The 10044-nt window shown below is 51.1% G+C and overlaps 1 protein-coding gene across 2 annotated transcripts in view; it reads left to right on the forward strand.

Moving 5' to 3' along the window:
• Window positions 1-1762, forward strand: part of KCNH6 (potassium voltage-gated channel subfamily H member 6) — a 100764-nt gene extending 99002 nt beyond the window's left edge. For both annotated transcript variants that reach the window (XM_075123578.1, XM_048830353.2), the window contains one exon: window positions 378-1762. In XM_075123578.1, coding sequence (XP_074979679.1) covers window positions 378-662 — 285 coding nt within the window. In that variant the 3' untranslated portion in view covers window positions 663-1762. The remainder of the gene's footprint in view (window positions 1-377) is intronic.
• The last annotated feature ends 8282 nt before the right edge of the window (window positions 1763-10044 follow it).

The raw sequence follows: 10044 nt of genomic DNA on the forward strand, positions 1-10044 counted from the left end.
TACCCAGGGACTCAGGTCAGCTTAACTGCACTTCTCCAGCCAACTTAATGTTCAGGTGTAGACCAGGCCTCTGAATCCCTCGAGACGTGGCTCCAACACAGGGGGTTGCACCGTCACTTGGGCAGCAGGATTTGACCAATGGGAGTGCGTGTGAGCTGTAAGGGGTTCCCCAATAACGGGGCAGGGGTGTCTCTGCTCCAAGGTGTCCCCAAGAAAAAGCAAGAAGCTCCCCCACTGTATGGGCTGGCACCACCTGCTCAACGGGCTTCTCTCTCTCTATGGGACGCTATGGCCTCTTGGCCAGAAGCCCCTTATTGCTGAGTTTAATCTCATAACAACACACCCTCATTTCTCCTTCTCTTCCCCTTCTCCGCCAGAGCCCAAGATACACAGAGATAGAAAAGTTCCAGCTGAAATCCAGGGACTCCTTGTCCAGCGGGGTACACCTGATGACGGCCTCGGAGAAAACCACGACCGTCTACTCCCAGCCGGAGTGTCATTCCCAGACCTTCCCCAACCCAGAGCCCCACCAGAGGGCAACAAACACACGGGGACTCTTCTGCGGCGCTCGTTTCCCTTCCCTCCCCGAGCATCTTGAAGCCTCCTCCGAGCACCTAGACATTCAGAGACATCTCTCCGACCCGGTGCTTCCTGGCAGTTAGAGACGCACACACTTCAAACCAAGCCAAGAGGAACCGCAACTGAGAACTGGCTTCGTTGATTTCAGTTTTGATTGTGGGGGCGAGAGGGGGAGGACAAGGTTATTGGCTCAGGGGTACACTCTGTGGCTGTTGTCTGTCCCGGTGGAGGGGAGTGGAGAGTGGAGGGAGTTCAGAGATCATTGTTCTCCAAAGGCTTATGTAGAGTAGATTCAAGTTGCACATTATAGAGTGCACCCAACGCGGCGCTTTTTGATGGCCACCAAGAAGCCAACGGGCCGGAGGAGCCAGATGGCACCAGCCTCCTCTTCCTCGCCAAGGCTTCCTTCTGTGTTGGTGCCACCAAAATGGGCCACTACTGCAGAGGAGAGTGAGTGCACGGCTGTGAGGCCACCTTGCTGGCAGTTCTCTGGGGCGGGGATCACCTCGCCATCTATGTTTGTACCGCGCCTAGCACCACGGGACCTTTGCGCACTACCGTACTGGGGCTGTTCATCCTGGAGACGATGAGGAGGCATCGGATAGTGGGAGAATGAAGGAGCTGGAGGTATAACATCCAGGGGACGGGCAGAGGAGAGAAGTCATCCCTGTCCTACCTGGCTGTCATTAAGAAACGACGAGGGTGGTAGTTTCCACCACTCTATCACGCTTCAGCACAGGTCCCTGGCCGGCAGCCCAGAGCAAGGCTGACTGTAAGCTTCAGCCAGGCCCAAGAATCTTTCCTCCAGCCCACATCCGACTCTTGCAAAGCCCCAGTAGCTTCCCAGACAAACTCAACTGTGAGTGGAAAGCACAAAACTCATAAGCACAATCCTGGAAAGCAGAAAAGCAAAACCAACCCCCAGACATGTTCTTTTCAGCCCTCACTGGAGATTGTCTCTTTTGATAATGGTTTCATAGATGCTCCCTCCCACCCAACCGAGGGACCCCATTGCTCCCCTGCAGGAGAAAACCCGCCTAGCGTTGCTGCCTTGCCACTTGCTTAGATGCTGTAGAGGTAGTCTTGGGTGCCGGCTCATGCAGTGTTGAGCTCCCTGGGAGAGTAGCAAGACTGTGAGCGTTTCTTAGTGTCCACTTTGCTAATAAATGGTTTTGGCACCTAACGTGGCTCGAGGCTGTGCTTTGTCGAGGGGCCGGGAGAGTGGCTGGAGCGAGCTCATGGCGGTTGAGCTCTGAGCGCTACCCTGACCCCGTCCGATACTGGAGCTGCTTCAGAGCCCGGGTCCTGATCTACACAGATCTCTGGGACGCTCTCTGTCAGCTGCCCTTGTCGGGGACTCCAGGGCCAGTGGTGCTCAGAGCGCAGCTCTCGCAGATGCCGGACAGGGCCTTCGTCTGTGGAATTCCCCTTCTGCAGAAATGAGAACACGGCTGGATTTCAGCCCTTCGTCTGACCCCGCTCTTTGCAAAGGCCGTTCTGCAAGGACAGCCTGGCCTGCCTAGGGCCCAGCCCCTGGAACAATCCAACACGTGCTCCACGCTCACAGCCGGGCAGACATCTGAGAGGGCGGAGATTAGAACAGCCACCGCAGGGAACAAGTCTGACTCCAAGCCAATGGTTTGGTGCCCAGAGACCATGACAGAGGCACCTGATCTGCTTGTTGTCCCCTTTGTCCAGAGAGAAAATGAGCTTTGGGGGCACTCAGATAACAAAGTCCTGATGGGGGGACCCCCCTGCTTTCTCCTGCCTTGTGCCTCAGTCTTCCCACCCTGCCACCACCGGGGAGCAGCCACATGGAAGCTCCTCGGAAATGCGTGAGGCCCCAGGGCACAGCGCTTCCCTTAGGCATGCACATGGCAGGCTTTCCCCACCTCTGTGTAGCAGTGGGCTCAGGAGATGTTGGCTCCATATTCGAGCCGGCTTCAGAGCTCGATCTCCCAGCGGGCCTAAGGGGATTACGCACCCAACACCTCCCTTTGAAAATTCCCAGCTTCAATGCTCCATGCCTTTAATTGGTCTTCTTTGCACTTTCGGATGAATGTCCTAATTTGGGCCATTTACCTGGCTGACCTTAACACTGATGGTCTCAACAAGGATGGCAACACCCTCAGGAAGGACAGCTCCGGGTAAAGCAATGAGTTGGAGGCTTTCGTCTAGGACCCCGCGGCCTCTGATTAGACATGCAGCTGCCTGAACTCTGCTGACTCTTCAAGGCTTCGGAGCTCACGGCTCCAGAGGCTGCAGCGTTTAACGGGTTGTAAACATTAAGCGTCCTACTGAATTTCCGGGGCTGAAAAACACCTGCATTGGAAGCAGAGGTGGCAGGGAGACTTTCAAATGCACAATGGCAATTTCCAGAGAGGGCAAAACAACCCACAGGCGCAAGCAGTGAAAGATGGTTTTCATCTCTTTCAGTAATGGGGTATAAAGGCAGGACATTTCCAAAGCAAATGCCTGTAATAGCTGCACTCGCAATGCACAACAAAATGATGTAAGACCGGCACAATGCTAATCCTAATCTGAGTGTGTGTGTGAGAAGCGGTGACGCAGCCCAGCACAGGTAGTTGGGACTTTGTCACTCCATAGAGGCTGGATAACACACAGAGGAGAAGAATGAGGGGGGATTTGATAGCTGCTTTCAACTACCTGAGAGGTGGTTCCAGAGAGGATGGTTCTAGACTATTCTGAGTGGTGGAAGAGGACAGGACAAGGAGTAATGGTCTCAAGTTGCAGTGGGGGAGGTTTAGGTTGGATATTAGGAAAAACTTTTTCACTAGGAGGGTGGTGAAATATTGGAATGCGTTGCCTAGGGAGGTGGTGGAATCTCCTTCCTTAGAAGTTTTTAAGGTCAGGCTTGACAAAGCCCTGGCTGGGATGATTTAATTGGGGATGGGTCCTGCTTTTGAGCAGGGGGTTGGACTAGATGACCTCCTGAGGTCCCTTCCAACCCTGATATTCTATGATTCTATGATTCTATGAGGAGAGTGAATTTGCTGTGGCCTTCGTACCAAGACGTTTTCTCCTTTAGTTCATGCGATAGAGACTCATGCTTCTAGATCTAAAGGTTCCCCGGTTCAAACCCCACGGATGAGCCAGCCGTAGGTATCAGTAAGTAGGGGAAAATGTATGTACAATAACATGGTACAGTCGATGGGGTACCCTGTGGGACTGGGCAATGAGATATACTGCCTTTCATCCCAAAGGACTTTACAAACTGCATATATGCACCAGAATTATTTCCCCCACCAATGAAATGCAGCCACCACTTGGGCGGAACATGGCCGCTGTTTAACACCCTTCAAGAGTTTAGGACAGGAAGTGAAAACCCTCATCTCCAACTGAAATGGCAGGTTGAACAGCAGCGGGGCAGGATATCACCGGAATTGGCACCCTGGTGGGTCAGCTACCATGGGGAGGAACGTGGTGTGAAAACACACTCTGATTCGCCCTTCCTTGGGCCATTTGTTGGCATCCACACATGTGCTGCGTGGGTGTCCGTGGCACCCGTCTGGTTCTGCACGGCTGCCCGCACCTGCTCGTGCAGGCACCAATGACCAGTGCAGGCGCAGGGCAGGGGAGAGACAGCTGCGGAGATGGGAATTGGGCCAGAAACTCAAGCCGATCGGCCCTCCTCTTACCCATGGCAACACTTTGGGTTCTGCAGCTCCTCCAGCAGCCCCATGCTGGGCACTGGCTCAGCGCTGACTCAGGGCTATTCAATCAGAGCCACCACAGTCACTAGCCTACCCCGGCACTCGGGCCCGACAGAGTATGCCCGTGAACTGCTAGCTGGAGCAAAGGCAGCTCTTTCATTAAAGGACGTGGTGGGGATCGGAGAAGAGAATTAGCTAAGCTGCAGCCAGGAGACGTCTGGCCTGTGCCCTCACAGCCAGCACCCCCATGACTGATGTCCTTGCTTACCTGAGCAACGTCGCTATGGAAACTGCACCGGAGGTCTCAGCAGGTACCCGGGGCTCTCCCATAGCAGGAGAAGGCAGAGGGCAGCTGCAGAGCCGCGCGAAAGGGAAGGGGAGTTTGTGCACCATCCCCTGCCCCAGATCTGGTTTCTCCACAGCCGCTCGAGGGAGGGTGGGGAGAGCCCTTCTGAAGGAAGGTGTACGGGTCTGGGAAGCTCACACTGTTGCTGCTTGAGTGGGGCTTGGGCTGTGAAGGGGATGGTGCCAACTCAGGGCCATAAAACACTGTGGGGAGAAGGGGCTGGGCAGGGGGCATGTGCTGGGGGGAGTGTACATGGGAGGTTCTGTGGTCGAGGTGTGTGTACAGGGGAGGGCCACGGCAGGGCAGAGGGGATCTATGGCCTAGGGGTGTTTGCAGATGTTGTGGCATGGATCCTGGCGCAGGGCAGCACCCTGAGTGGGGCAGGCGTGTGCTGGGGTGGCTAGCCTGCACAGGAGCCCCCCATCTGCCACTTCCTCGCTTCCCCTGCCACCCGCACCAGCCAGATTAAAGCCAGTGGCGGGACGCCTGCCCCCGCTGCAATCCCACCTTCCTTTGCAGTGTGAACATACCCTTCCACCTGCCAACCCTGGGCAGCGCTCGCTGAGCCAGCTTCTCCACCATGCTGCAGCACCTGTCGCTGTTGTGTCTCTCACCCCAGCCCCGTGTCCCTGGCCCCGGCTGCACACACGCACGCACACTCCAACCATGCAGCTATTTCTATTTCAGGACAACTTTGGTTTCATCTTTCTGCAGCAGGGACATTGCAGCCAAAGGCATTTTTCTCCCACAAGGCTCCTGCCTCTTCCTGGAGGGGCAAAAGGCAACTGAGCTCCCATAGGATCTCTGGGGGCTGGCACATGGCCGGGTCTTTAAACCGCACAGCAGTGTTAACATCTGACCCGTCCTCCCCACAGACAGCAAGATAACCAACCCCCCATGAGTTTGGGAAGAAACTGCCCCTATGGGCAGGTTATCCCATAATGAGCCACTTCAGAGTTCCTTGCGCCTTCCTCTGAAGCAGCTGGTTCTGGGCACCGTCAGGGACAGGATGCTGGACGAGATGGACTTGACAATTCCTCTCTTCCTCAGTGTCTCTTCGAAGGGATGAGAAATGCCTACAACGGGGATGCTTGTATTTCAATGACTCTGAGGTACACAAAGAAAATCCTGCTTTGTCCGTTCAGCACCTGTCAGCAGTAGATCTCGCAGAACTGAAGTGAATTTTAGTCCCAGGCCAAGAAAAGTGACCAAAGCCTGAGGAAGAGCTCTGCCTGCTTGGGGCACCTACTCCATGGATGGTGGTGAGATGCAGGCTACTAGATACAGACAGTGGGTCCCAGAGCCTCACTTCTGTGGATTCATAGTGCCCATAAATGGCTCCAGACTCTTGTCAAGTGACATGCCCAAATCCTTCCTCCGTGTGCCACTTCAGAAACCCACAGGGAAGTCACTTAGGTGGAATTGGAAATGCCAGCTCTGTCCCAGGCCTGCTGCAAGATCCTGTCCCAGTCACTTACCTCAATCTGTGCCTCGGTTTCCTTATCTGCAAGATAAGGAAAATGGTGCTACCCCCTTCTCATGGGCAGTTATGAGGACTACAGTAATGAGCAGTTTGTAAAGCACTTAGAACAGGAAAAGCCTTATGTAAGTTGCAAATACTTTAATTATTATTATTATTTATATTATGCACCTAGGAACCCCAGTCAAGACTTATGGCTGCTTTGTTCTTAGCACCGTACAGACAAGAAACAAAGATGTTCCCTGCCCCAGAGGATCTACATGACAGACAGGACACCACTATCTTATTCCATGCTAGCTTATCCCCATTTTACAGATGGGAAACTGAGGCACAGAATGGGGAAGTGACTTTCCCAGGGTCACACAGGGATCCCATAGCAAAGCTGGGAACAGAGCACAGGTGTGCCAACTCCCAGTCCTATTGTTTAGAAAAGTAATGAGAATAAAGGCTAACCCGGCACTTGAATGGAGGCAGCTGCAGAAGCCCAAGTCCCTTTTCTTGGATGTAACAAGAGTGAACGAGCTTGATCAGAACATGATGGGCCATTTTAGCCACTTTTCAGAAGAACTTTGAAACAGGTTTCTGTATCCTGGCCCTGCATATCAGCAGTGCCATTCTCCCTCTATCATCCAAATTGCTCCTTTTTGGCTAACAAAGATCGCAACAAATCTCACTACTGATGTTGAACTGGCCCCTCACCAGCTGGCCTATGACAACTGTTCAGACCTCTCTCTGGGCCTTTGTGACGTGGAGGGCAGTAGCTACCTTCCACACTACAACAGTGGGAGAATGAGAAATTTTGGCCAAGGCACTGAGGTTATTTCCGATGCAAAAATCTGGCCACTAGGACATTGGTACCTGCAGGGCCGGCCCACAACATTTTGGCACCTGAGGCGGGGGGCTCAAATGACACCCCCATGCCCTCTTGCGTGGGCCAAAACCTTGAAAGGTCTCAATTCTGCCTTCTTCTTCCTGTTCTACTCCTCTCACGGTACTGCTCTGCTACCTACCGCAATAAAGACAGGTTTATGAAGTGAGCTGTAGCTCACGAAAGCTTATGCTCAAATAAATTTGTTAGTCTCTAAGGTGCCACAAGTCCTCCTTTTCTTTTTGCAAATACAGACTAACACGGCTGCTACTCTGAAAACTGTTCTTTGCCTTCTTGGTTGCAAAGATCTGAACTGCTTCCTGCTGAAGGCCCACAGTCTGGGCCAGCTCATGCTTTATTGAGATGATTGCAAGGCCGACCAGCCTCTCCTGTGTCATTTTGGAGCGTAGATGTGTTTTTATTAACTTCAGCTTGGACAAGCTGCGTTCTTCACTGGCAACTGTTACAGGAAGTGTTAGAAGTATGCGCAGAGCAACAAAAGCATTTGGAAAGAGGGTGGTCATCTTATTTGTGCACATATATTCCAGAACAGCCTTTGGAATTGATCCTGCTGAAATGTATTTTGAAAGGGCTTTCAGTTCATCACCTAAATCACTGGCATCAATATCGCGCATGTCATCATGTCACATCAGCGCTGTCTCTACTGCCCTGCATTGCTGGTGTAGGTCTTCTTCAGGTATAGTGAGGAGTTTTGGAATATCCTACAACATCCCAAATGTACTGCTGTGTTCCTTGAGCTGCATGAAACGTTCTTCAGCTGACTGTATTGCACAATCTAGCACCCGGTTAAAGAATTCAACTTTGAATTGTTGTTTGGGGTCTCTTACGGGATTATCCCATGCCTCGTAATCAAAATGTCGTCTTCTTCAGTGACTTTTGTATTCTTGAATGGGTGGGAAAATAGCTTCAGTGTGAAGTTCCTCTGCCGACTTCTGTGCACTCTTCAGAACGTTTTGAAATCCCTCATCTGACAGGTAAGACTGTAGGTATGACTTTGCTTTGTCCAGTTGTTCCATTGCTCCAGATATAACAAGAGTCTCTTGCTTACAACATTTATTTCAAACAGTATGTCATGCCACAACACTAAGCCACACAGAAATTTGAAGTTATGTATGTTTCTGGTGATTCCATTTCTCTCTGCCACTGTTCTCCCATGAACAGTTCCTGTCATAGCATTATCCTCCGTAATGGCAACTATGGCATCATCTATCTTCCCAAGCTGGTGTTTGATAGGCTTTATCGCCTCCACTTGACTTTCCCATTGTGTGGCACTCAGTGTTTTCAGTGTCAGAGAGGATGTTCCCAGATGTTGCTTCAAAATTTGCCATCGACGAGTTGATGCAGAGAAAAATACATCGATGCTTTGAATTACATTCAAAAATTCAGCAGCCTCACTAGACGCTGATGCTGCATCACTGACCACCAAGTTCAATGAATGAGAACTGCATGGGACAAAAAAAGCTCCAGGGTTTAACTCTCGGATCCGTGTCTGCTCTGCTCTGTTCTTGCCTCTCATGTTGGCACCATTATCGTAGCCCTGACCTCTCATGTCAGCTATCGCAATTCCCGCATCTTCCAGCTTTTTAAGAAGCACATTTGTCATACCAGCTCCTGTAGTATCATCAATGTCAATAAAGTCTAGAAAATGCTCTGACAGTCACCACTGCAGGGACATTTTCACTAGGTTCTGTTGTTGTTACAAAACGCACCATTAAAGTCATTTGTTCCGTATGGCTGATGTGAGGTGTGCAGTCCAGAATAACAGAGTAATATCTTGCTGACTTCAGATCTGCCACAATCTTCTGTTTGACTTTTGTTGCCAATAACTGTATGATCTCATTTGGAATTGTTTTTCCAAGGTAGTGGTGTGTGTAACATTTCTTGGGTGGTGACTCTTCTTAGATACTCCTGGAGTCCAGCATCAAACTCAGCCATCAGCGCCACAATTTTAAGGAGGTTTCCATTGTTCGGCACATACAGTTGATCTGAAGTGCCACGCAGTGCTAGGTTTTGGGTCACGAGCATTCTCACAATGGCAATGAGCCTTTTCAGAACATTTTGCCAGTAAAGAGACTCTGATGCAATCTTCTCTTGATGCTGATTATCTATGGTGGCCTTTAACCTTAGTCTCATCTCAAACTCTTTCCACCTATGGAATGCTCTCTGGTGATTTGCTGCCTTCTCATGGCATGCCAGATTTTTACAGTCCTTTGTTCCTGTAGTACCCAGTGTGGCTGGAACATTAGACTGGAAGAGTTTGCAACAAAACCAGTATGCAGCATTCTGGGTTTTTGAGTACATAAGCCATGGCCTCTCCACTTTGTCACCATTTGGGGATTTCACACCAGTAATGTGTTGGATGGAAACTTCTATATTCATTGTCTTTGGGGAACATGAAGTTTTTCACTTGCTGTGGCCTATGCAGTACAAGGAAGTCCCTCAGGCTACTGCTTAAGTGGGTCCACAGTCCCGGATCCTCTAGACTTAAGGAACTAAACTCAGCAGCAGCTGTTTCTTGCGCCTCCACCCCACCCTTCTCTGATCTACACTTTTCTTCAGGAATGTACACGGTTGCATCCATTTGAAATGGAGATATGGATGCTGCAGTATCTGGAAGGTCACCTGCACTTTGACTAACTGGGAGATCAGGCATCTCCTCACCACTCACATCCTCCCTGGGGCTGCAAGGCTCACCATGAACATTTGTGTCTATGTATCTCAGGAGAGCTCCTTCCTGCTTACATAGAAAAGCTTCCTTTGTTTTCTTTCTTTTTCTGAATGCTGTCCCAGATGGGCGTTTTCTTCTTTCGCTCATGGCTGCTGTTCTGTGTCAGCTATAGTGGCTCTCAACACTCAATTGAAGGGGACAAATAAGCAGGGCCTGAGTGAGGGAAGATATCAACGTCTTAAGGGCCTAACTGGCTCCTGCTACTTCAGTTGACGGTCTGTTCTCCTCAAGTGGGTTCAGGGAAGCAGCAGGAAACAGGAAGCTCCCTCAGAAGCTGGTGTAAATCAGTCCAGGCTCCTGGGGGTGCTGAGAGGTTCATAAGAGGCTCCTCCTCCTCTCTCTCCCTGC

This window comes from Caretta caretta, chromosome 27 (assembly GCF_965140235.1).
Source record: "Caretta caretta isolate rCarCar2 chromosome 27, rCarCar1.hap1, whole genome shotgun sequence".
In the NCBI taxonomy this organism is placed as follows: domain Eukaryota; kingdom Metazoa; phylum Chordata; order Testudines; family Cheloniidae; genus Caretta; species Caretta caretta.